This window comes from Boleophthalmus pectinirostris, unplaced genomic scaffold (assembly GCF_026225935.1).
Source record: "Boleophthalmus pectinirostris isolate CB_2022bp ecotype Guang Dong unplaced genomic scaffold, ASM2622593v1 HiC_scaffold_10, whole genome shotgun sequence".
Taxonomy (NCBI): Eukaryota; Metazoa; Chordata; class Actinopteri; order Gobiiformes; family Gobiidae; genus Boleophthalmus; species Boleophthalmus pectinirostris.
The window spans coordinates 16348387-16373581 of NW_026570971.1; the positions used below are offsets into that span (position 1 = coordinate 16348387).

Consider the following 25195-nt stretch of genomic DNA (forward strand, 5'->3'; position numbering starts at 1 on the left):
GAAGGCTATTGTGGCCGCAATGCTTTGAGCGAGCTGCCAAGCGCATACCATACGGACCCGCCGCACTGTGCCTATACTTTCACCAGCCCAGCGTCTCATATTTTTACAATAAACAAGATGCCATATTAGAAGACAATCACATCTTTAAAAAGAAGGAAAGAATAACCGCAAGAGTACGCGATTTTTAAATGTGCATATCTATGGAATAAAGCCAGGTAAGACTCTTATCAATATACACATGGTGTATTCACGTGTTGTGGTGCAGTGAGGTTTGAAGATTGCAGTGTCACCTTTGCATTCCGCTGCTTTTCTGCAAAGGATGTTCCATAAGCCAATGAGGCGATGGGTCCCGTTTTAGACAGAGACAAGAAGGGGAGACATTCCAAAGTAACCAATGCAGACTCTTGTGGTTAATGCTCCCAACAATCATTATGTAATAACTGATGTACAATGCACTGCACAGTGGTGCTCTTTTGATGTTCTGGTGCCACCGTCGTCCATCCTGTATCGACGTCCTCATCGTGGACGGAATGGAGGTACCGTTGGCACAAATATAGTTTCTTCAAACCAGCTGCTGAACGTTTTGTTGTGTTATGTTGAATCTTGCTCTTGTCAGCCTTACGCTGGCACTCCACTGTCCTTTCAGATACAGACAGATGTTTGTATCCACCTTACTAAGTCTATATGCACCCAGACAGAAAAGCTACAAATAACAACAAACTCCAAATATGCAGTTGGTTCCTCCCTTAAAAAGAAATGAGAAAACTGGTGGTGGAGGAGGAGGAGGTGGAGAAGGAGTGCATAGTTAGGGCAGGGAGTTATATGAGTACCAGATGGTCAAAGTAATAATTATTCTTCAAAAATTAACCATTCATTGCATAGTCCACTGTGACTTTAGACAATCTGCAGTAGTTGACCAAACACATAAGTAAAAATGTATTAATAATTATTTTAATAATATGATTGGGCTTATTTAAAATGAGTTAAATTTGTGATATTAGGAATATTCTTTAAAAGTGCAGATGTTTTGATGCTCTTAAAGAGCTGATAATGTTCCGGCTCATACCTAAGTGTTGATGCAGTACAGGAGGAGTGGGCTGGTGTGGGGGCGGCTGAACCGGCGGAGGACACAGGAGAAGGTTTGACTTGAATGCTGTGAATCAGCTTGCTTTTAGTATGAGGCATGTGGGAGCGCTGGCAGACAAGGTCAACTAATTAAACTGATCATTGCAGAGGTCCACCAAGAATGTATTTCTTAGATTATGCAACATTATGCGACAGTTGAAAAAATGTGTTTTCCCGATAACAGAAATAAACACATGAAAGAAATGGATAGTCAGAAAGAGGAACAGGAGCTGTCATATAATCAACAGCGTGCTTATCACATGCTGTGTTTCCTGAGCCAGGAAAGTCCTTTCCTTCCTCCCAAAAAGTTCTCAACCCAGGCTGGAGTGCCTCTTTTCAAGTGTTATGACGCATAACTTTGGCTTTTCTGGGAGAGAATCCATTCTACACCATTCTTAGGGCATCTCACCCAGTCTAGTTTTCACAAGTCTTCATGACTCAGAAGAAATCGCCAGTCAGTGATGGAGGCTGATGGATATAACAGTGTGGAATTAGAAGGCACTTTCACTTGTTTGTTCTGTCTTACTGGGCAGGCAGGGTTAAGGGAGCATTTGTCTGAACACAGCTTTGTGAGGAGGCCTTTTGTGAATCTCCATTGTGTGGCTGCTGCTGCCACGGTAACACACTGGCAGCAGAACTAATGCAGCAGTCAGATGTGACAAATGTCTGCCTAGAAAAGACTTAATTTTAAACCCAATTGGCTGGATATGTTTTAAGTAGTTTTTTCCTTTTACCTGTGAAATCTGAGTCATGCATGTAGGTAGATTAAGAAACACCACCAATCACTGACTAATGGCTTGAAAAATGTCACAGTTCTATTTGAAACATTTGATTTTCTTAACACCTTCACTCAATGCTTCATCTGTTTATCATTACGTGCCAAGGCTAAAACCAACAGAAAAGTCTTTACTATTTTTTTCATACTATCAAACAAATAAGCTTTTTCCCTGCATGTTGATTTAGTAACACCTATGTGTCATACTAGCTGTATAAACTAGTAGAGAACATATTTGGCAAGTGGGAGGGCGTGTCATGTTGGTAAAAGAGGAAACTGTACTCCGGGACTTCTATAACAGAAGGTGTTCTGGTGGGACCAACACGTGGAATCAGGTCAGTGTCAAATTTACTTTTATTATCACACTGCCATCCCTTCTCAGAACAAAACAAAACTCAACTTCTAGTAGGGGTATCAAAACCAGGCACTAATTGATATTAAATCTAGTATCAAAACTAGACACTCATTTGAGCAGGTATTGATACTAAAAAAGTCATATTCACAGGACAGAAATTAACCTCTCCTGAATAGCTTTAGAATGATTTTAAGCTCTATCAGAACAAGAATAAGAGCACATAGACTATACACTCATGGACCACCTAGTAGATCACATGGTAATATAAAAGAACTATGATTTAATGTTGAAAATGACATTCTGTTGTTTAAAAAATTGTATTCATTGTGGTATAGGAATTGTTATTGAGTATCAAGTCTGTTCTTTATGATCAAAATTGAGATTGAAATTTTAATAGTGTCACAAGACTAAATTAAAGTATATCCAAGTGCAGAGTTCACCCCTGACTTTGTTGATCCCAGCTTTGTGGACACTGGATGAGCTGACAGTTTAGTTTTGCTTTTCACACGGGATTAAAAGGGAATGTATGGGGCAGCACTGGCTAGCTGTCTGACATATTTGACTCATCCGCACTGTGCCGACTTGTCATCATTTCATATTCTCTTTTTCCTCACTGATAATGCTTTGTTGTGCTCTGGTTCCTTTGCGCTGAATAACATTTTAAACTCAAACTATCAATCCCATTTTGCATCTTTTATATTTCCTAATCCAATTCCCTGAAAAGATAGCTCACAAATTAGCTTACACTAAACCTGACATCATTTTGTATTTCCTGTGTAGATTTCCCAGCCTTAATGTCAGGCAAATCGGATCGCAAAAACAAATGGGCGGCAGTCCGAGGTCGCCTGGGGTCTTCTCAGGACTCGGACACTCCACAGGAAGCCAACCTCGAGAGTGCCGACCCCGAGCTGTGCATCCGGCTGCTACAGGTGCCCACTGTAGTCAACTACTCTGGGTTGAAGAGGCGTCTGGAGGGCAGCGACCAGACATGGATGGTTCAGTTTTTGGAGCTGAGCGGGCTGGACCTCCTGCTGGAAGCCCTGGATCGTCTGTCAGGACGAGGCTGCTCCAGGATCGCCGACGCTCTGCTGCAGCTCACCTGTGTCAGCTGTGTCCGAGCAGTCATGAACTCTTCTGCCGGGATACACTTCATTATCGAGAATGAAGGCTACATCCGCAAGCTCTCCCAAGGTGAATCTCACATGGATCTACTTTTCTTGAAATATGTTTTAGAATAAGCTGATTTGTTCATATGTTATTTAATTTCAATATTAACAGTTGATGCAGAAGTTAATATGTAGAACAATAAAAGTAATTAATTAGAAAGTTTGTTTCCCTCTGGTTTTAATGTTGGACCCACACTGATAGTAATGATATTCAGTGTTCATTTTGCTTTGATAGATTTTGGACATCTCAATCATCTTAGTTTAACAAAAGCTGATTTTTAAAACTTTATTCAAACTTTCCTGCTTAGATTTTTCTAACTATATAGAAATTATTAGATAATTGGGTTATTATGTGGCTTTTTTATTATCAGTTCTTGAAGTTTTTTGAAAGCTAATTCCTTCATAACATTATAGTTTGCTGTTTGTTTGACTATTGGAAACTCACTTTTCAATCAACATTTCGGGTCCATATCAATACTCCAGTAGGGGCAATGTCCAACTTGAAGTGATTAAAAGAAAAAAAACACAGTTTGGGTTCAGACTTGGCGGAGAGACGCCACAGAGACACTGATGACATTTGAACCACAGTATAACAACTGACTGAATCATGGACTTACACCAACTAATAGACTTTATATTTTTGATCATGCTCTGTAGCTTTGGATACATCAAACACTATGGTGAAGAAGCAAGTGTTTGAGCTACTGGCCGCTCTCAGTATGTTTTCACCAGATGGACATCGTCTTGCCTTGGATGCCCTTGACCACTACAAGGTAAGTTAAGCTTAATCAAAGTACCTTAATTTAATTTCTTTATGTTCCATTTGACAATGCCATCTAGTGGTGAACAATATCTATCAAAACTTTAATATAATTTTTCCTACAGGGGGTGAAGGTGCAGCAATACAGGTTCAGTGTGATCATGAATGAGTTACAAGGCACAGATAATGTCCCCTACATGGTTACTCTGCTCAGCGTCATCAATGCTATCATCTTTGGCACCGATGACCTCAGGGAGAGAGACAGAATGCGAAAGGAATTTATTGGTATGTTGCTTCATAATACTCTATCTTATTATCAAGTTGGAATCATATAATTATGTTGTGTTTTTGATTGTGGTATAAACACAGTAAGTGCTAAGAGGAAGCTGTTTTTTTACAGCCTCTGTAATACAAATATCTCTGTCACTAGCACTATGTGTAATGGAGCATGGGTAATTGACTTTGTTACTTTTTAGGGCTTAGTCCTTGTAAAATGCCCTGCAGATACATTTTAAGAGGCTTAAGCCATCTATACAAATTGTATGGCAGAGCATTACCTTTGAGAGATTAGCCAGCACTGTTTTCCTTTATCTGTTGGACAAAAAATTGGAATGCTGCCAGACCAGTAGTTACTTAGATTAAGGTCACATTAGTATCAAGTATGTGAAAAGGTAACACAAAAAACATATACATTATATGCATGGCTTTCAAATTAAATTATTGCTTAAAAAATATCAATTATTACGTACTTCCTTTAATATTGTAAAACAGCTTTACCATTGGTTAATTTGCTTGATTGGCCACGCCTCTTTTGTGATTGCTCACCTGCCTCATCATTCACTTTCCAAAATCCTATCTCTGCCTCTGTGAATGACTCTCCAATTCTAATTCTTTGATTGCTGACACTTGCTGAGTACTGATTTACTGTTTTATTGTTCTTAATAGGGCTTCAACTACTTGATATTCTCCCTAAATTAAGGTGAGGTCTTTTTATGCCAGAACTGATAATTTCTTAGCATTTCTGTTTGGTGTGTAAACTTTTAAAAGCCTATAATTATTTCAAGTTGTTTTTCTCAGCTGCTTCCATTAAATGTCGTATTTAAAGCAAAAGGTTCACTTGTTTGTGTTTGTCGATGACATTTCAAAAAGTTTTAACTGTGTCTCTGCTGCTTTGCACAGGGAGCAGGAGGATGAGGATTTGATGATTCAGTGTGAAGCTTTTGAAGAGGCTATGGCTGAAGATGAGGAAGAGCTGCTGCGGGTTTATGGGGGCATTGACATGAGCAACCATCTGGAGGTCTTCACCACACTCTTCAACAAAGTAAGATTGACAAAGCATTAGAGATATAGGACGATATTTGCACTTTTCAGCGTAACTGTCTTAGATCTCCAGCACATGCAGATATTTAGTTTTAGCCATCCAGCTGTGTAAAGAGTACACACAAACCTTTATTTGAACTGCACAAAATGTGACTACACAGTTTGCAGAGTTGGCAGTAAATTTAAATGACATTATGGCAAATAGCAAATGGCATCTGGGAAAATACTCAGTAATATTTATCAGCCCCAAATAAATTCAATATCGGCATCAGCCATGAAAAAAACATAATGGTCAATGTCTCTTCTCTCTCTCTCTCTCTCTCTCTCTCTCTATAAAGCATGAAGCAAGCTATCAGGTAGTAATGTTATCTGATTTAAATTCCGTTTTGACTTGTATACACAGGTTAGCAGTTCTCCAGCCTCTCTTCAGCTCCTGTCTATTCTACAAGCCTTGTTGTTGCTTGGACCAGATCGCACAGATATATGGGTCACAGTGGAAGCCATCATCAACAGAGCCCTCCTGGTGGCACAAGACTGTAAGATAACATTCCACTTATGTTAACCTGGTCTAAAGGCCAGTACATGATCCACTCAGAGATACCAGGATGATTCAGCAAAGACTTAAGGTTGACCAAAGTTGATCTCTAAAGATGAAATTATGTGGGCAAAAAACACTATAGACTTTTGACATTAGACATTTTCTCTATCACTACAGCCTAAGCAAACTTTTACCTAGCATTTCTGTTTTCATTTGGTTGTTTTCACACTGACGCTGTTTATATTTGTGTAAAAGGGCTTAAGTTCAAGGGTCAGTGTGAATGCAAACGGTGAGGTGCTTTTGAGGTGCAAACTAAACATCCACACCCAAACTACTCTAGAAATCTTCTATGTGACTAGTTTTGCAATGATGATTTTTCTCAAGTCAGAGGCGTGCACCGTTCTCACTGTTCAGTTATGCTTCAGTGGAAAAAAGCAATCAGTGTTAAAATAAACACATGCAATGGAATGGTAAACGATGCATTTGTATGTGGAGCAAACTAGCAAACTAGCTATGGCATGTAAATACAAGTTCTAATAAGTACTGAGCCCCTATCCCAGTGTACAAACCTACAAAAACCTGAAAACTACCTAACTTACCTAATATGACTTTAATGTGTGCCTGTCTATAGCCCAGATTGGCTCCTGTGAGAAGATCATGCAGCGGTTGATGTTCTCCAAAAGGAAGAGCGACCAGGGGCAGCATGCGGTGGATGGACTGTTGGACAAAGTTGACAAAGCGGTACAAACAGGCGACCCAAACGTCGACGAAAAGCCAGAAAAAATTCAAATCTCTCCTCAGAAACCACTATGTGCCTCTCCTCCTCCACCGCCTCCGCCTCCACCTCCTCCACCCCCACCCGCTCCAGGTTTGCCCAACAGCTGCCCCCCTCCTCCTCCACCTCCTCCACCACCACCACTGCCAGGCTCGGGACTTCCTGGAGCTCCTCCACCTCCCCCACCACCTCCTCCACTGCCATGTGCTCCAGGGTTACCTCCACCACCTCCGCCTCTGCCCGGTATGGGCCCCCCGCCACCTCCACCTTTACCGGGAATGGGACCACCGCCTCCCCCTCCGTTACCAGGCATGGGGCCCCCTCCTCCCCCTCCCCCTGGTATGGACATAATAGTGCCCCAGAGTGCCCAGAGCCTCGGCCGCAGTGCCTCTCTCAGGACGCACCGGTGCCCCACTCTGAGGATGAAGAAGCTCAACTGGCAGAAACTAAGGACTGTTACTGGTAATTCTCTTGCACCTATCAGTAAAAATTGTGGGACCAAAAATATATCAACAAAATGCTGAATGGTTTATATAGTGCAATGGCCTCAGTTTAGTGAATAAAAACGAATTATTAGAAAAAGGCATTATTCCATATTCACACAACTACCACTTATGTAAAATAAAGAGCTTTGTAAATATAAAGTGTTTATAATTTCTGCAAAATAACTAAATTACAAAACAAATGAGCCATTACTCTATTGTTGTATATAGTTCTCTACTAATTAGAGCTTTCGAGATTTATTGTATTTTGTATGGTGTACAAAATCAAAGGAAAAAATCTTTTTGAAGCAAGGTAGAGGGGGAAAAGACTGTTATTGTTAGAAAATTCCTGCTAGCCTTGGTCTGTTTTATTTCATTAGTTTGCAGTTAAATTGCCCTAAGCAAGACGCATATAAAAATGTACTTTTTACTAAAAAAAAAACAATTTACCTAGTGTACCTAAATAATTGTTTAATTTTCAAGTTTAGTGGAATCTAAAGTGGAAGTGGTTTAAAATCATCTTATGCTTTCCAAATATGCAAAACACTTTAATTTGCTTTTTCACTTCCTGTTTTCTTTTTGTTGACTTAAGGTGAAGCTCATATGAATCTGACACTTCTTTTCTCCCTCCCTCCTCTTCACACAGACGGCCAGTCCATGTGGGCGTCGGTTCAGAAGGACCCTTCTTCCCATGAGCCTGACTACAGCAGTATTGAGCAGCTCTTCTGTCTCCCGGTGACTGAGCCCAAAGAGAAGGGGGCAGCTGCTCCTGTCAAGAAGGAGCCTAAAGAGGTGCTTAGACAACACTTACAGGCAAAATGGAGGAAAATTACCATAGACCTAAAATCTACATCTTTGTTATTTTTCCAGATAACCTTTATTGATCCAAAGAAAAACTTGAATTTAAACATATTCCTGAAGCAGTTCAAATGGTGAGGAAATGGAAAAGTCACATTTTTCCTACAATTTTGAGTAGTGTTCAACAAAATTACACTTTTTTTTCTTTGCAGCTCAAATGAGGACTTTGTTGCCATGATTCATAATGGTGATCGTTCCAAATTTGATGTTGAGGTGCTAAAACAGCTCTTGAAACTGCTGCCAGAAAAGCATGAGGTTTGTAAGAATACAGCTGCACTCCGCACATGAATGGACATTTTAAAACTTCCCCTTACTCTGTTTTATGCTATTCATAAAGATTGAGAATTTGAAATCCTTCCAAGGCGAGAAGGACAAGCTTGCCAACGTGGACCGCTTCTACACCTCCCTCCTGACAGTGCCATGGTAACTTCCTCAGCAATACTTGTAAAGTTTCAGTAGTTTTCAACCTTGGTCTTTGTGTTTGGTTTCTGTCAATCCATTTGACACTACTGGGAGGATTTCATCTTTCATCTTGTGTCACTTTGTCCCGGCAGTTATCAGCTGAGGATTGAGTGCATGCTGTTGTGTGAGGAGACTGCATCAGTGTTGGACATACTCAGGCCAAAAGTCAAATTGATGGAGGAGGCTTGTCATGGTAAGAACGCATGATGTCCTATGTCCTGATGTTTATGCATGCATGATCATTGGTGAGGCATAATGTAACTACATGCTCAATATTGGTGGTCATTTGGGGTTAAAGCGGTCCAGTCCACAGCCCCCATAATAACACTCTGGTAGAGTGGTTCTTCAGAAACAGCCTTTACCATTGGTCTTATCAACTTGTCAATGATCTCATCTGATTTCGGAAGCTAAGCAATGTTGGGCTTGGTTGTAATTGAATAGGAGACCCGCTGTCTGGAACTACCAGGTGCCACAGGGGGGCAGCAGTGGCTCTGATGTGGTCTTTGGGCAGGACACCCTTTTATCTCGTATGAATGTGGTGTGTGCATGAGTGTTGCTGGTGGTTGAAGCAGCTGATGCACATTGGCAGCCTTGTTTCTGTCAGATTACCTTAGAGCAGCTGTGGTTACAGTAGTTTACATTACTGCTGTGCAATGGAGTCGATGAATAATGCACAAAATTGTAAAATGACGCTGAGTGTCTGAAAAAGTGCTATATAAGGCATTATTTTATTTTCTGTTCCCTCCAGACATGTTTTGCCATCACCAAGTTAATCGTGAACCAAGTGTAATAAGAAGCTGTTTGTTTGCCATTTTTTCAATTTCAATTAAAACAAAAATTGAAATGTCCACTTGTTACAACATAACATTTTACAACAACATTTTTTATCTAGTCTTGTGATCATACATTTTGGCATGATTCGACCTGTCCCTGCGGTTATCAGGTTAATAGTTAGTGTTGCTTTTCAGCTCTCCGAACAAGCACGCTCTTGCCAAGCTTCTGCAGGCTCATTCTTGATGTTGGCAATTTCCTCAACTATGTAAGCCCTCATCATCTATATTTTACATGGGTAAAATATGAAGTATTTGCATTTTTCATTATAATGCCTTTTTACAGGGGAGTCACACAGGGAACGCAGAAGGCTTTAAGATCAGCTCCTTGCTCAAGCTCACAGAGACCAAGGCCAACAAGAGCCGCATAACGTTGCTCCATCACATCCTGGAGGTACCTACTATACGAATTCTCATGTATTTGCTGTATATTTTCCTAAATCATGTGTTTTTTTAACCAATGCTAATATGTTTTTGTGAAGGAGGCAGAGGCTAACCACCCAGAGCTCCTGGCACTGCCTGATGACATTGAGATCTGTGAAAAAGCAGCGGGGTAAATGCTTGACATCTATCACAGTGTATTGTATTGTTTCGTTTTGATTGATTGCGTGCGGAGTAGGAGGAATTGCAAATATCCTTTCTTCACAGAGTCAACCTCGAGTCAGTTCAGAATGAAGCAAATGGCTTATTGAAACGACTGAATGATACTGCCAAGAAAGTGTCCAATTCTGCAGAGGAGGTGAAGGCGCAATATACAAGTGTACTGGAAGTAAGTCATCTTTATTACAAAGTTATGTGTTGTGCTCTGGAAGTATTTTCAAATGTTAAAAACAAAAGTGTACAAAGCAACTGACAAAAAACAAAGCCTCAGTCCCTAATCCTGTTTAGTTATTATTATGTGCATAATATTTATACTATATACCGCATACCTCTAAGCCTGTATGCTTTCTTCCCTACACTCTTTAGGAAAACCTGGAAGCCTGTCAAGTTCTTAGTGAAAGGTTTTCAGAGATGGAGAAGAAGAGGAGTGAGCTGGCAGTGTATCTTTGTGAAGATGCCAATCAGCTGTCGCTGGAGGATCTCTTTGGGACCATCAAAACTTTCCGAGAACTTTTTATCAGAGCATTGAAGGTCGGTCTTTCCTATGAACATGCACAGAATCTGAAGGAGCATTTGGCTCTTCTCCAAATGTTTGTGTGGTGCGACAGTCGTGCATCTGCTGTGCAAATGAAGGGTGTCATTTATACTGTGCAAAACTGTTAAAATATCTCTTGCATATCACACAGTGACAAATCCATTTGCACATTATGTACTTGACAATTACTGTCACTCCTTTTGTTCATCAGGAAAATAAATCGAGGAAGGAGCAGGCAGCCAAGGCGGAGAAGAGAAAGAAGCAGCTGGCGGAGGAGGAATCCAAGAGGCAGAAGGGAGAGAATGGGAAGATAAGTGAGTTGTACTGCTGTGTCTTAGACATAATAACAGAAGATCAACTCAAGAGCACACATTTACAAACAGTATTGATTTTGTTTTCAGTCAAGAAGGGTGTAGTGCCTCAGGACGATGGCTGCATCATTGACCAACTACTGGCCGATATCAGGAAAGGGTTCAGCCTTAGAAAGACCAGGCCCAGGTGCGATTCGGGAACCCTCCCTTCTAGTGAAATGCGTAGGGATACCTGCCCACCTGGTAAGGACAAGAGACTGTGGTATCCCCTGCTGTCTGCCACTGCTGTCTGCCACTGCTGTCCTTTATACTGCCAGCCACACATCTGCTGCCACTGTGTATCCTGGCTTCACTGTGACTTAAAGAGACACTACCTGAAGTGCTGTTGCTTTTTAAGAATTAATATCATCTTGGATTGTATTGAACAGGATCTTTAAAAATATTTAGTTTTTGCTAGGATGGCAAATTTACTGCCATCTCTTTCAATACCACATGAAACAATCCTACTATAAAAGCATTTGTGTATATATACAAATGTGTTATTTAATTGAAACACATGTATTACCAATTAATGTGTGCAATCTTTTACAAAGCCATGACATTTACTGTGTAACGTTAAAATTGAAAATATTTAGTTGACGAATAAAGATTAGGGTAATATTTATTGGTAGTGTATCTTTAACATCACACCATTTCAAGAGTGCATTGCTTAGTTGCTTTTGTTTCCAAACTCCTATAATTCTCAACTCCCTAATATCCAATTTATCCTTCTCAGGGTCAAATGTGAAGCCTGCAAGCGTCGAAACCGCAGAACAAGCCACCATTTCCGCTCCTTCCACACCCAAAGCAGCGGCCTACACAAGCGAAATGAACGGTCTCAGCAGTCCATCAGAAGAGGAGACTCTTCCTCCAGCAGGCGAGCAGAGTGCAGTGCCCACACAGACTCAGCCAGCCCCAGAAAACAAAAGAATCGTAACCACTCCAACACCCCTCTCAAACTCTACAGTAACCTCAACACCCCCACCCACCGAAAAATCTACACCATTGGAGAATCCGGAGGCATGCCCAGTGGAAGTGACACCCCAAGATGTGATGCCAACAGATCACAGCCTGTCTCTCCCAACGACGAATGGGTTCACATTGGACTCTACTGATTCAAGCATCCTTAGCCCCGCCTCCCTGTCGGATGCTGACTTGCTAGAGGCTGTTTTGGATGGAGGTTCAGACGTGGTACCAGAGAAGTTGGAAGAAGCTAAAATTGGAGATATTTCGATTACAGAAATTGCACAAAGTAGCCAAAGCAATATCAACAGTGATGAGACTAATGATGATGTAAAGCACCATTCACAAGAGACTCAAGAAGAGAGCGAGCAGGGAAGCAAAGAGGAACCCAAATCTTTAGCTCTGGATACTGCAAAATCTGTTCCCAAAAGCAATAAGACTGAAGTGATCCAGGCTTGTGATGTCCCTGATGGAGTGGAGGTAGTCGAAGACATGACTGCTACATCAGAATCTGTTAAGCCGGAACCAAAGAGAAAGTTCTTTAAACGCAGCAAAAAGAGTAAACAAGGTAACCTATCTTTTCACTTGAATAAAGATCAAATTTGCATGACTAGTGTCTCCATGTTTTTACAAGGAAATCCCTATTTGTTTTTATTGCATTTTACATTTTATATTCTGTTGTTTTTAGCATTTGGTTTTAAATATTTACTATAGAGTGCCACATGACTTATTATTTATTAATGGTTAAAACGGTGTGTTTTGAATTTTCTGTTTTTCATTCTGACTTTCTAAAAACAAGGTAACAGTGGGAAAGGACACGCTAAAGCTAAAAAAGGCTGTGTTTTGATGTGAGGTAGGTCAAATGGCTGGAGGCGGCAGGGATGTCATTCTAATAAAATCACTAATGACGACATAATCATCTGTATATTGGTATAAATGGGATTTGGATTTCATTTGTCTATGTCCAGCTTTTTAACACTCGATGGGAATTAAATCATATGTATTCTAACACCAGCTCTCTGGTTTCAAAGCAGCCTTGCAGTTTGTCAAATCATGGTGAAGTCAAGCTTTTTAATTGTTATTTGTCTTTCCTTTCTCCATATTTCTTTGTCCATTCTCGAATCCGATACTGAAGCTGTGGAATCTACTAACCTTGTGTGCTCCCTGTAAACTGTGCTTTTGTTCAAAATGGTTGTGAAAATGTGATGTGGATGCATTAAAGTGACACTAAACAGTTTAAACATATTAAAACTAATGTGGTGATGTTTGTCTGTGCAGTTCATGCTAACTTTCTAATCTTTGTCATAACTGTTGAAATTCTTTCATACTTTTCTATCCATTGATTTGAGTTTCTCTTTTTCCAGGTGACTCCAGAAGAAGTAAGGCCAGAGGTAAAAGGAAATGTTGATGAAACTTAAAGGACAATATAATTTTTGAGGTGAATGTAAAGTTACTTTATTATGAAAATGTGGGGAGTCTTCCTTAGTAACTTGGATCAGCAGCACCGCACTATAAAAATAGGCCTGTCACTTTATGTACATTCCATGTTACATGTCTATGGGTGGTTAAGCACTGTTAGGGGAGACAAAAATATGCTTTGTTTTGTATTGTTGTAATATGCAGTCAAGGTGTTCTTTTTTGCTGAAAGCTTTACATTTGAGGCCAATGAAGTGTTAGCTAATGTCATTTACTTATCTAAAGAGTGCTTGTTCTTATGTGTCTTAATTTATCTTATGATGAATTCTAAAGATATTTAAACTATATTATGTAACTTTTAATGTTGGATGTATTTTAATAAAAAATGAATATTATTCGGGCTATACTTTTTCATGTAGGTGGCGCTAGCGGTGTTATTTTAAAAATGGTTTGATGAATATTATATTGCATAAGCTGTCTGCTAGGCCATTAAATGAATAAAGCGATAGACTAGAGTAAATTAGTTTTGAGAGGGAACATTCACAGCTCAGGGACATCTGGCCACAGACGCGCTGTGCCGTGCGCCTGGCTCTGACATCACAGCTACAGTTACAGATATGGCAATGCCAGACTCTGCTGCAGTCTAGTCGTCTTGAAACGGACGTAGACTCAAGCCACCAACATGTCCCACAGCTGGTCGACCAAAGAGCACAAAAACGCACCCACCGCCACTGGACAGAAACGTACGCGTAATGACGGGGGGAACAAAGTAACGGTGGTGCTCGGTGCGCAATGGGGAGACGAGGGCAAAGGAAAAGTGGTCGACCTTCTGGCCACGGAGGCTGATATTGTCTGCAGATGTCAGGTAATGTTTGGATATGCTGTGGTACTTACTGTATTGTCACTAATAATATTAATATAATATAAACATGTTGAGCGTCAGTGTGCCTGCCGTTAGACTAGCCGTCTGTATGAACGCAACAGGTGGTCAGCTGCAGAACAACACACGTTGGTAAGAATATGTTCATACATTGCAGGTAAAGTCGATGTTAACACCACAGAACTTAAGTGCTTAACTGGTTTGTTTATTCATTTGAATTGAGCAGAAATAGCCTACTATTATTTTAGTTAGTGAAAAATTAATGATATTGCTTATTAATCAAGTTGGTGCATACACAGAGAGCAGTGACAGTTTATTTACGTTACAACTTTTTAAACAAAACAGAGCAACTTATCATAAAACAGCCCCATACAATAACAAAGATTTTTCCCATCGAAAGGCGTTTGTACTCATGGGCAGTGTACAGAACTAAATCAGCTGTCAGTCGCTGTATTACACTTGCTCCACTGACAGGAGAGCAACCAGAGTTCTGGAGGGGTGAGAACCCCACCCACCAGGGCTAGAGCGAGGTCACATTCTCAGGGTGGCGTGTTATGTGAGAAGGCCAGGTCTTAGCCTGGGGGAACAGAGCGGAGGAGACACCAATGTCCCAGCCAAGTCTGTTAAAATAGGTGCAGAATAACCTCAGAGCGTATCACTCACTGAAAACTCTCTGTCTTCTGAAAACTGTTTTGATGTTTAGGGTGGCAACAATGCAGGACACACAGTGGTGGTGGATGGCAAAGAATATGACTTCCACCTGCTCCCCAGTGGAATCATCAACCCCAAAAGCATATCACTTATTGGTAAATACTTGAAAAAAATTGTATGTATTGTACCACAATCATAAACTTGCATTGTCCTCTTCAGGTAATGGTGTTGTTATACATCTTCCCGGCCTTTTTGAGGAGTGTGAAAAAAATGAGAAAAAAGGTATGTGTAGAATACGCTTAATGCAAATCATTTTCAAATCTACTCTACAAATTTTCATCTGTATATGAAACTAGGACTGAGAGGCTGGGAGAAGAGGCTGATAGTGTCTGACAGAGCCCATATTGGTATGAGCACAATGTCTTTATTGTCTTTTTTATTTCTAGAAATGTTGAGTTTTGTATTGCACGTGTTTGCACAGTGTTCGACTTCCACCAGGTTGTTGATGGTCTACAGGAAACAGAGCGACAAGCACAAGAAGGAAAGAAGTAAGAGTTGTGTCTCCCAGAATATTTCAATTAACCCCACCAAAGGGTCGATCTGTTTGTATTTGTAATTAATTTTATTTATTATATATAACAACAGTATCGGAACAACCAAGAAGGGCATTGGACCTGCATACTCTAGCAAAGCATCTCGAACTGGACTGCGCATTTGTGACCTTCTGGGTGACTTTAAGGACTTCTCTACCAAGTACGGATTTTGTAACATGAAAATATGTACATATCAGATCTTTAAAATATAATCATTTCTTTCATTTATTTTAGGTTCAAGAATATTGTCCACCAGTATCAAAACATGTACCCCTCCTTGGTGGTTGATGTGGAGGACCAATTAAAAAAGCTCAAGGTGATGATGCTAATTGCCATGTGGCTGCTTCTAATGTTGGCTCATACTACACTAATGCTTCTAACGCATCTGCAGGAATATGCTGAAAGATTGCGGCCAATGGTTAGAGATGGGGTCTACTACATGTATGAAGCACTACATGGATCTCCCAAGAAAATTTTGGTTGAAGGGGCCAATGCCGCTCTCCTTGACATTGACTTTGGTACTAAACTCAACAATTAATTGTTTAATGATTAACTTAATATTTGATTCATCTATATATATAATCTTTAGGCACATATCCTTTTGTGACATCGTCAAACTGCACTGTGGGTGGGGCCTGCACTGGTCTGGGCATCCCTCCTCTTAATATTGGTGATGTGTTTGGCGTTGCAAAGGCGTACACGACTAGAGTGGGAATTGGAGCCTTCCCAACAGAACAACTTAACGTAAGAGCTTCACATTTGTAAACTGCTCATTGTGCACTTTATGCAGGAGTGGAAAATAACAAATTTATTAAACCTGTACTTGTAATTGAGTAAATGAAATTCTATCATGAAACTGTTCCTTATTCCCTATTGTCATAATCCACATTACAGCACTGTAGTGCCTGCTCTGATTGGCCAGAGCTCAGAGAATATGCAGATTGTGTTTTAGAATATCTAAATTCAACTTTACACAGTTTGATTGATGAGGTTTCATAACAAAAAAAAAAAGATTTATATAAAATTGTGTGAAAAACTAGTAATTTGAAAAACATATGTTCATGCATATGTTTTACTAATGCAGTTTTGGAAGCTGTACTGTACTTTCACCACGGCTGTGTTCTCGTGTGAACGTCGTGTTTAAAGCGAGGCGTGACGTTATGTAAGTGTCCGATGCTCAGCTTAAAGGTTGTTTCTGATCATGTTGCTGGACACACGGGCAACAGAACAGACACACGCAGGGGGGGGGGGCATGTTTTCTGGCGAGTGCAGCTGTCAGATTTTGTGAGAGACTGTGCCTTTACGTCTTATGCCCGTCACATGTTCACAGAGTTAAATTTAGGGCCAGAGTCCTGCTTCAGGTTATATTTACTGTGTTGGCCTGTCTTATGTTTCCTGTCCCAAAACTGACCAAATACACAAAGGTCGCCCTACGCAACAATACCCTTTGACCCATGGGTACTTTCTGTTGATTTGTTGTGTGAGGATTTGTATTTATAAAACAGGTCAGTTATATGTGTTACACATTTTTTGAGGGGTAGTGCCAACGTTTCTGTTGTGTTACAGGCAATAGGCGATCTTCTGCAGTCAAGGGGTCATGAAGTGGGTGTGACCACAGGACGGAAGCGTCGATGTGGCTGGTTGGATCTTGTTATTGTCAGATATGCTCACATGATAAATGGCTTCACTGCGTGAGTGAACAATAGAAAAGCCTCATTGTACATTTTTGAACAGTCTGTATGCTTGTATACTTATACTTATACTTATGCTATGTTTATTTTTCTTCACAGCATTGCCATGACAAAACTTGACATTTTAGATGTGCTCGATGAAATCAAAGTGGGTGTTGCCTACAAGCTAAATGGGAAAAGAATTCCTCACTTCCCTGGTACTCTAAATACAAATATTTCAGTAATCATATTTGGTGGGTTTTGAAATATTTTAATACAGGTTCTATTAACTCTGTTATAGCCAATATGGATGTCTTGCAAAAAGTGGAGGTTGAATATGAAACTTTCCCTGGATGGAAGACTGATACATCTGCAGCCAGAAAGTGGAGTGACCTTCCTGCAAAGGCACAGAACTACATCCGATTCATCGAGAATCATATTGGAGTACCAAGTATGTTTCTCATAACAATGTGCAAAGCACTGGGACCTTCAATACTGTGACATTTGCTTCTCTTTTCAGTCAAATGGGTTGGTGTTGGGAAGTCCAGAGAGTGCATGATCCAGATGTTCTAGAAGACATCAGAGAATACTTCACCAAGCACAAATAATAAAATCTGATACAGGAAACACCTTAAGTGTTCTTTGTGAATACTGTCTGCAAGCACAAGAACATGACAGCAGTTATCTTCATGCTTCATAGTCTGTTTCTTTATTGCATGTAGGCAATATGTCAAAATAATGCTAAACTTGGCAAGGCAGACAAGGCAAGTTTATTTGTATAGCACAATTTGTACACAAAATAATTCAGTGCTTTATAGAATTAGAAAGACATTAATAAAATCACAATATAAACAAATCAAAACATAAATAATAATAAAACTCAAAGAGAAGAAACAGTCTGTGATTGAATAAATGGGAGCTGTTCAATGTCATCTGTGGGACATTCCAGAGCGGTGATATATGCATAGACGCAATGATGATGGAGCCCAAACACAAAGTTACATGGTGCACCTTTAAATCAAGAATTCCATATTTTGTGGGCGCTGTGAATACAACCTTTCTCCGCCTTAAAAGTCATGTGGTTTTAGCATCAATCGCGGATTGGCTGGAAGGGTTCACGTGGTAATAAAAGCCTCTTCCGATTGGCTCGCTGCTTTTGTCCTTGTATTTTTCCCGCACCAAAGCTGCAACAAACTGAGCCACAACTACGCAATAGAAGCTTAAGAGTGTGCGACCAAAATGCCGAAACGAGCTTATCCTTTTACCGAAAGCTTTTCTTCACAGTATAAAATTCACGTCGGGCAAAATGAGCTCTGTCAAAGCGGAGTCTTTGGGAACAAATACAGACAAGAAATCTACGGTAAGCGCACGTGTAGCTGCATTAGCCTGTGTTTAGCTTCTATAGCTTTTAGCACTGCTAATGTTTGTGTCGTTGCTTTTACCCAGTTGATGTTGTTGCAGCAGCATATAACTCTCTTGGCAATAACTGTAGCTGTGTTATTTAACAAAACACAATGTGAATAGGTTATTATTGTTGTTGTTTTTATTTACCTGGTAAAGCGCACTTCACTGCATTGGGTTATCATCGTCTGCTTAACCACAGAACCTCCTAGGCCAGGGATCTAAACTAGTGTTTCTGCGCTAGATACATGCATGTTTTTATTTACTCATTTTATTTGAACCTCAGAGAAAACGAAGAACCTCCTTTTTAACGGGGCCAAGGCGGTGATGGGCAAAATATGGACTGGAGAGGATAAGTGCACAGCCCAAAAACTCTCTGATGCCGAAGAGATCACTGCCAGCAGCCAGTCCTTGCTGAAGGGACAAACTCTCATTGGACAAGACGGGAAGCTAACAAAGGGAATGTGTGCAAAAGGTGAGTAAGTTGTATTATTTTAACTCTTACATATAAATTATAATAACCTTTATTTCAGTCTGCTCAGTCTGCTGTTCATCCGCATCTCATAGCCACTAAACACTCCTTTGAGGATCGTGAGGTACAGATCTTAGCCAGTGGAAAGAAGAGAGTTAAAGTTAGAGTTAAAGAGGCTGTTTTAGTAGGAAAGACAGTTCATCTTTGAACAGAAATTGGGGCTCAGACAAAATCGATCTCCAATTTACAACTCTATCCTCAGACCTAAATCAAAACAAAGAAAACAATAGTGATCACTTGTATGCAAAGAGACATGAAAGCACCCATCAGTGGTCTGAACGATTATGCTCATATGACATGGGCACAGTTCACACTTGGTGTTGTTCAATAGAGCTAGCTAACAAACAGCAGGGTTTTACAGATGAACAGCATTTCACCTTTTTTCTCGGACATCCATGTCAACTAAAAGTCAGTCAAATTGGTAAACCAGTAAATGGGCAGTTGTGCATCTCATTTTTATTTTGTTTTGCAAATTGAAAAGCTGTCTAAGCATCTTTTTAATTTTTATTTTTTTTAAGTATATACAGTATTCCCCTGTCTCACTTCCCCTGGGACTGGCTGACAGACATGATTGATGCTCTGTGCTGGTTTCATATGTTTCTTAGAATCTGCCACTGCTTTTTTATGACAGACCTACTAATTTGCACACAACACACTGGGACGTTTGACACAGGGTTGTCAATTTAAATTGTAAGCCACTAGAGGGCACCAAAGTGCCATTTAGACTGGTTGCCTCCTAGAGCTGTGGATAGATCCTCATGTTGTTGACCTTATGTGATCTGTGTTTAGGTCCATCCAGTGGAACGACAAACTGCTGTGTGTGTCTGAAAAGCCAGGGCCTACGGACGCCATGCTCCCAGTGTGACCGTGCAGCCTGCTCATCCTGCACCAGGCAGTGCTCCTGCTGTAACAGCTCCTGCTGCTCCATTTGTACTACTATTGAGTAAGTTGATTTTGTTGAAACTGTTTGTTTTTTGTATATAATTATAATAAAAATAGTAATACTAGTAATAGTAGTAATAGTAATAATAGTAATGGTAATAGTTATAATTTGTATTAGTATTATTATTTTAATTGAATTATTTCAGAAAGTGGTAAATATTTTGCAAAGATCTCCAACTCCTTTCCTTTTTCAGTTACAGTGGCAGATATGATGAAGTAATATGCTGTGGCTGCTCGACGTGAAGAAAAACCAAAGGAAGAGACCATGATACTTGAACATTTCTAGTGCCTAATGAGTTATAATTATGACTGCTTTTTATACTCACCACTCTTTATGTAATGCAAATGACATTGTGTATATATTTCCTGTACATTTTATCTGACAAGTGAAATCAAATAAATTCAACTTTATGTCTTTAAAAATGTCTTTAAAATATTTCAGTATTTTTGTTTTTGCTGTCATCCTGCAAGGTGGGGTCTAATGTTGCCGGCAAAGGGTGCTGAGATTTGAATTATCTGTTTTGATTCAATTTTGTGCCCAACAAGGATTAAATAGGACCTATGAACCTGGAAAGCACAATTTATAAATTCATTCAGGTGTTCATTTTGGCCTGCTGAGGAAAATTTAAGCTCACTTATGACTCTACTTCACACTGCACCCAAATGTCAAAGCTTTTCTTTAAATATGAAAGTTCACTTTACAAAACATTGTCTGCAGCTATTGTCTCAATTCGAAGATGGACAGAGATTTATGCACTGTAGAGTTCAGATTGAAGCCCACCTCATAAACGTGTGTTTTTGCATGTCAGCAGAGGGCAGCATACACCAGCAGGTAGTCCAGCAGCCTAACTAGTAACACCACAGTGACCACATTTTCTGGATGGAATGAACTTGATTTACATGTCGAAACTGCTCTTTGGCACTTAAGGACAGTTTTAGCCCTTTATTTACAGTAGCCTATGTAAGAGGAATGTTGTCTCTGCTGACGCATAATTAATTTGCAATCTTTTTTAACCTTGAGATTCTGCTATTGAATTTATTAAAACGGCCCCCAGAGGTTTTACATGATTGGGCCTCGGCGGCAGCAGACACTTTGGCCAGCATACACACCTACTGCTTTCCGTAACCTTGGCGCAGTCATCACTTTCTGTTGACTCACTATATCACTAAAGGCTGCGGGCTCAGGTATTGTATGTATAATGAAAGTTTTTGGCTCTTGGTACTGTAGGTATCGCTGCTGTCACATTGTGATATTGCTACAACCGCCTACATTGTAAACCACCGGTGTCAGAAATGGATGGAAACATTCTTCTTTGGAGCTAAAAGTTGACGCCTGCGTTGCTTGAGGTTCTTGTGAACAGACAGCTGCTGGCTGTTTGATAACAACTTGAAATTAAGTATTGCATAGAGAGGAAGATCTAGACTATTGGACACTATAGGCCCAATTTCAATAATCAAGTAACCTCACACTTTTTTCACGTTTTTACCATTTTCTTTTCTGTACAAGCTTACTGTTTTGCAAAACACCATATTATATCATATAATATCATATAATATCACATGTATTGGTTGCTCACAAGCCAGTATAATCTTTGTTCCTGTCCCAAACCCAGATTTTACTTTTTATGATTAAGAAAAAATACTGACAGTTTTTCGTGAGTTACCAAACAGAAGAAAAAAACATTCCTAATAATTTTGGCAATGGCAACATATATTTTTAACAGTCAAAATGACCTATCCTTGCCATAGAACGTTCTACTTAATAGTACTAATGTAATCTAAACATCTACATTATATTTCATCCATTACAACTGTTGTGTCCACAATTCCCACTCACATTTTAGTAATGCTATGCTTTCATGCCAGAAAAAGTTAATAAATTATCAAGCTAAAAGGCCAGGGCAGCTCTTCACAGCTTCCTCCTCTGCTCACTTAACTGTGCAAAGATGTGTTTATCTGTGTATCTTCAAAACAGGAGGCTGCAGCTGTTGTTGTTTTCAGCACATCTCCATTCGAGACACCCAGAGGAGAGACAGAGGGGTCACGCTACGCCCTTTTCCACCGAGCGCTCCTCTCCTCCTGTAACGTGTATATGCCTCGGTGTGTGTGTGAGAGAGAAGAAAGGAGAAGCAAAAGAAAAGAGGGGGCCACATCGTCACCCACTGAGCCCCAGACAGCACCAACTGCAGTGGGCCAGCGGGGGCACGTGGCTTTGTCTTTGGCCCATTCTTTTGGGGACCAGCTGTGGTCTGAGTGCGCCGTGCGAGAGTCGGGCCCAATGATGCTGCTGCTATAAATATGCGTCAACGAGTGTGAGTAAGTGACAGCTGTACAGTGGACCAAGGACACACTGTCTTGGCACTGTCAGGGCGAGCCACTCCAAAAAAGGCAAGCCCTGTGTGTGTGTGTGTGTGTGTGTGTGTGTGTGTGTGTGTGTGTGTGTGTGTGTGTGTGTGTGTGTGAGTGAGTAGTACAGAGAGAGAGAGACCACTAGTTGATATGTGCACATGCAACAATCAATATAGCAGGTTTATAATGAAAAATACAGTCTATTTAAATAAACTGGCCAGATTTTTGAAGTAAAAATTTACAAAGGAAAGGCAATATTCTATTATATTTTGCCCAAAAATTAACAATACAGTTTTGGCAATTTTAAATTTGATAGTCACAAGTTACACACCTCAATCTTATTAAGGGAATACCAAGAAAATATTCAACAGTTGTCACTAAAAACAGCTGGAATTAACAATAGTGTTTAAGAAGCAAGACATTTATATTGGACTGTTATTGCTACGTTATTATTTAGATGTGATATCTGGCCAACTTTTTTCGATAGGGATTGCATGTGTGGATGTCAATAGCTTAACCCAACAGTCTTTCTTGAAAGTCAAAAGGAGTAAGTGGATGTTAAGTGTATGCACGGCTGTTCATATGAAGAGGGCCAAAACAACCTGTGCATGTGTGTTGTCTGTACACAAGTGTGCGCATGTGTTTCCTCTGCCCTTTTCAAGTGTGACCACCTGTCTTTTGTTAAGAAATAAATAAATAAACACCGGCCACACACCAGCTGTCCCTGGCAGTCCACTCCACCCCACCCAAACCACCCCCCTCGGAGGTCAAGGGCTCCCACCGCTGGCCTTGTTCTTGAGGTGCTTGGACATTCTCAACTTTTCCTGTCCTTACCTCTCAACTTCTATACAAGTACCTCCAAGTCTGAAAGCCAAACACGAGCAGCTCACAGTGGAATGTTTTATTACACCATCGGGTTACACACTGCACACATCTCTACTCGTCACCCTGCAGCTAAGCCCTATCACATGGCCTTGCTTTTTTTCCCATGTAAGAAACGCGCTTGGATCCCATTGGGGGCAGATGTGAAATGTTGCTGCCATTGTGCTGTAACTGCTGTTGCCTATGTGGATGGGCCCTTATTACACTGAATGATCTTGGGAGGACATTGTTTTCTTTCTGTTGCAGCAGCCTGACCGACCAGCGCCGCCGTGTAGTCTGTTTGTGCATAAAAGTACGTGCCGGGGAGCTGGGGGCCAGACAATAGCCTGGCTTGAGCTACTACCCACGCACACAATGGAGAGAGGCAGGGATGAGGCTGAGGTTCTGGGGGCTGTGCTTTTTGAAGGGGGTTAGACTTTTGGGGGGTAGGGGTAGTTAGGGATGTGTGGCCCTCTTCTCTATACGGTGTTCCCAGAAGTAGGGGTGAGCTGGGGTACTGGAGGGGGGAGGGTGGTGGGAACACGAGAACATCCCTATTGGGCTCACGTCTCAGAGCAGCTGGATTGCTTTCATGGTGCAAGCGGGGAAATAATTAAAACTTCTCTCTATTGTAAATGTCCAGTGAATTGGCATTAACACCCCCACAATTAGACACACATATTTGGGGGGATTGTTTACCAGTAAACAATAGTGAATGAAGGAAATACAAACATTTGAGGGTAGTTAGATCAAATAGGATAGGGTTAGGGTTTATCTCTATGTTGAGTATTGGCAACAGGCTCTGGACAATGGGGGCCCATCCCTGGAATTGCGCTGTCCTTGAGTTAATGTTTTCAGTGGGACAGGGCCTGTAAAACCAGAAGTATTATCGCATTGTGTTGTCTGTGTACACACTGCAGAGCTGCCCACACATGCCGTCTGGATCACTGGAGTTGCTATGTCTAAGAAGATGCTAATACTTCACAATAACTTCTACCATTATGTAAGAAAATTATATGTGTTGCTGAATAAATAACGCGGACAATGTACATAGGTTGTTCCATTTAATTCTATGCATTTAATGACTAAATCAAGATTGTCACATATCCACAGCACACGCACAAGCACACTCCAAAGAAAAGCACATACGGTTAAAAGTAAAATGCCACTAAGCAATGTCAATTCTGCATAAAGATTGTCCTCTAAATCTCTAACACTAACACTGAAGCAATTGATTACTATAAAATAGACTTTTTCTTATTTAAAAAATTATATTAAATTCTAATGGCACTTCTACAAATTCTATTAAAAGATTTTTTTGTTGGACATTTCAAAGTTATTCTTTTTTACCTCCAACCAAATTACTCAGTCAAATGTTGCACAAGAAGCAATGATGTAATAAATATTTCATGATTATACACAATTTCACAGTTGTAACCTGCAGAGGACATTATTCCAGTATAAAGTGTAAAGATTGATACAGCATGGACCAGACCCTCCGATTACAATCTCGAAGTTCACATTCAACAAAAACATTAGCTGAGGAACTGAGCGCTCCCAGTAGTATAGACTTGAAAACAAATAAAAACAATTAAAATGCTTGTCAAACAAAGAAAACAATGGTCAAATCATTGTGTAATCTCTTCAAAAGCAGCAAAACGCCAAACTCTACATATGTCCGGATTCACATATTGATATGATAGAATTGTTTTAACTTCATGGGTCACTTTTAGTCGCAGTCAGTGAAAGGGAAATAGAAGGGCTTCTCCAGATACAACACCTGCTTATGTTTCTACAACAAGGCACGTGTGGTGACCATCCTGGAGGTATAAATAAGAACGGACCTTATCAAATAGTTACACATTATTAGTTCACTACCTCTTTACAAATGTACACAAAACTTTCACCACTATAAAAAACTACATTCTTATTTGTTGTGATTTAAATAGAACAATGATTGACTAAAATGATTCGAGCTTAAAAGGCTTTATCACCAGTGTTGTGAA

At 40.3% G+C, this 25195-nt stretch overlaps 4 protein-coding genes across 4 annotated transcripts; all 4 read left to right on the plus strand.

Moving 5' to 3' along the window:
• Nucleotides 1-227: 227 nt before the first annotated feature.
• On the plus strand, nt 228-5164 carry inf2 (inverted formin 2). Its single transcript, XM_055156984.1, has 5 exons — nt 228-2235; nt 3036-3446; nt 4079-4194; nt 4307-4466; nt 5127-5164. Exons 2-5 carry the CDS (start codon nt 3050-3052, stop codon nt 5162-5164), a joined length of 711 nt encoding a protein of 236 aa, XP_055012959.1. The 5' UTR covers nt 228-2235; nt 3036-3049.
• LOC110155446 (inverted formin 2) lies at nt 4849-13705 on the plus strand. Its single transcript, XM_020919547.2, has 19 exons — nt 4849-5160; nt 5361-5502; nt 5905-6037; nt 6671-7276; nt 7943-8088; nt 8167-8228; nt 8307-8409; nt 8492-8577; nt 8709-8809; nt 9585-9655; nt 9733-9840; nt 9929-9999; nt 10095-10215; nt 10413-10577; nt 10793-10895; nt 10983-11135; nt 11668-12462; nt 12694-12747; nt 13259-13705. The coding sequence occupies exons 2-18, from the start codon at nt 5383-5385 to the stop codon at nt 12744-12746; spliced, it is 2997 nt and encodes a 998-aa protein (XP_020775206.2). The 5' UTR covers nt 4849-5160; nt 5361-5382; the 3' UTR covers nt 12747; nt 13259-13705.
• Nucleotides 13706-13847: 142 nt separating this feature from the next.
• Nucleotides 13848-17731, plus strand: adss1 (adenylosuccinate synthase 1). The gene is made up of 13 exons (XM_020919626.2): nt 13848-14175; nt 14894-14996; nt 15061-15123; nt 15198-15248; nt 15323-15389; nt 15487-15594; nt 15669-15750; nt 15826-15952; nt 16024-16178; nt 17001-17125; nt 17225-17322; nt 17406-17555; nt 17625-17731. The coding sequence occupies exons 1-13, from the start codon at nt 13993-13995 to the stop codon at nt 17675-17677; spliced, it is 1365 nt and encodes a 454-aa protein (XP_020775285.1). The 5' UTR covers nt 13848-13992; the 3' UTR covers nt 17678-17731.
• A 505-nt stretch (nt 17732-18236) lies between these two features.
• siva1 (SIVA1, apoptosis-inducing factor) lies at nt 18237-20402 on the plus strand. Its single transcript, XM_020919825.2, has 4 exons — nt 18237-18464; nt 18792-18980; nt 19827-19980; nt 20174-20402. Exons 1-4 carry the CDS (start codon nt 18344-18346, stop codon nt 20220-20222), a joined length of 513 nt encoding a protein of 170 aa, XP_020775484.1. The 5' UTR covers nt 18237-18343; the 3' UTR covers nt 20223-20402.
• Nucleotides 20403-25195: the final 4793 nt, after the last annotated feature.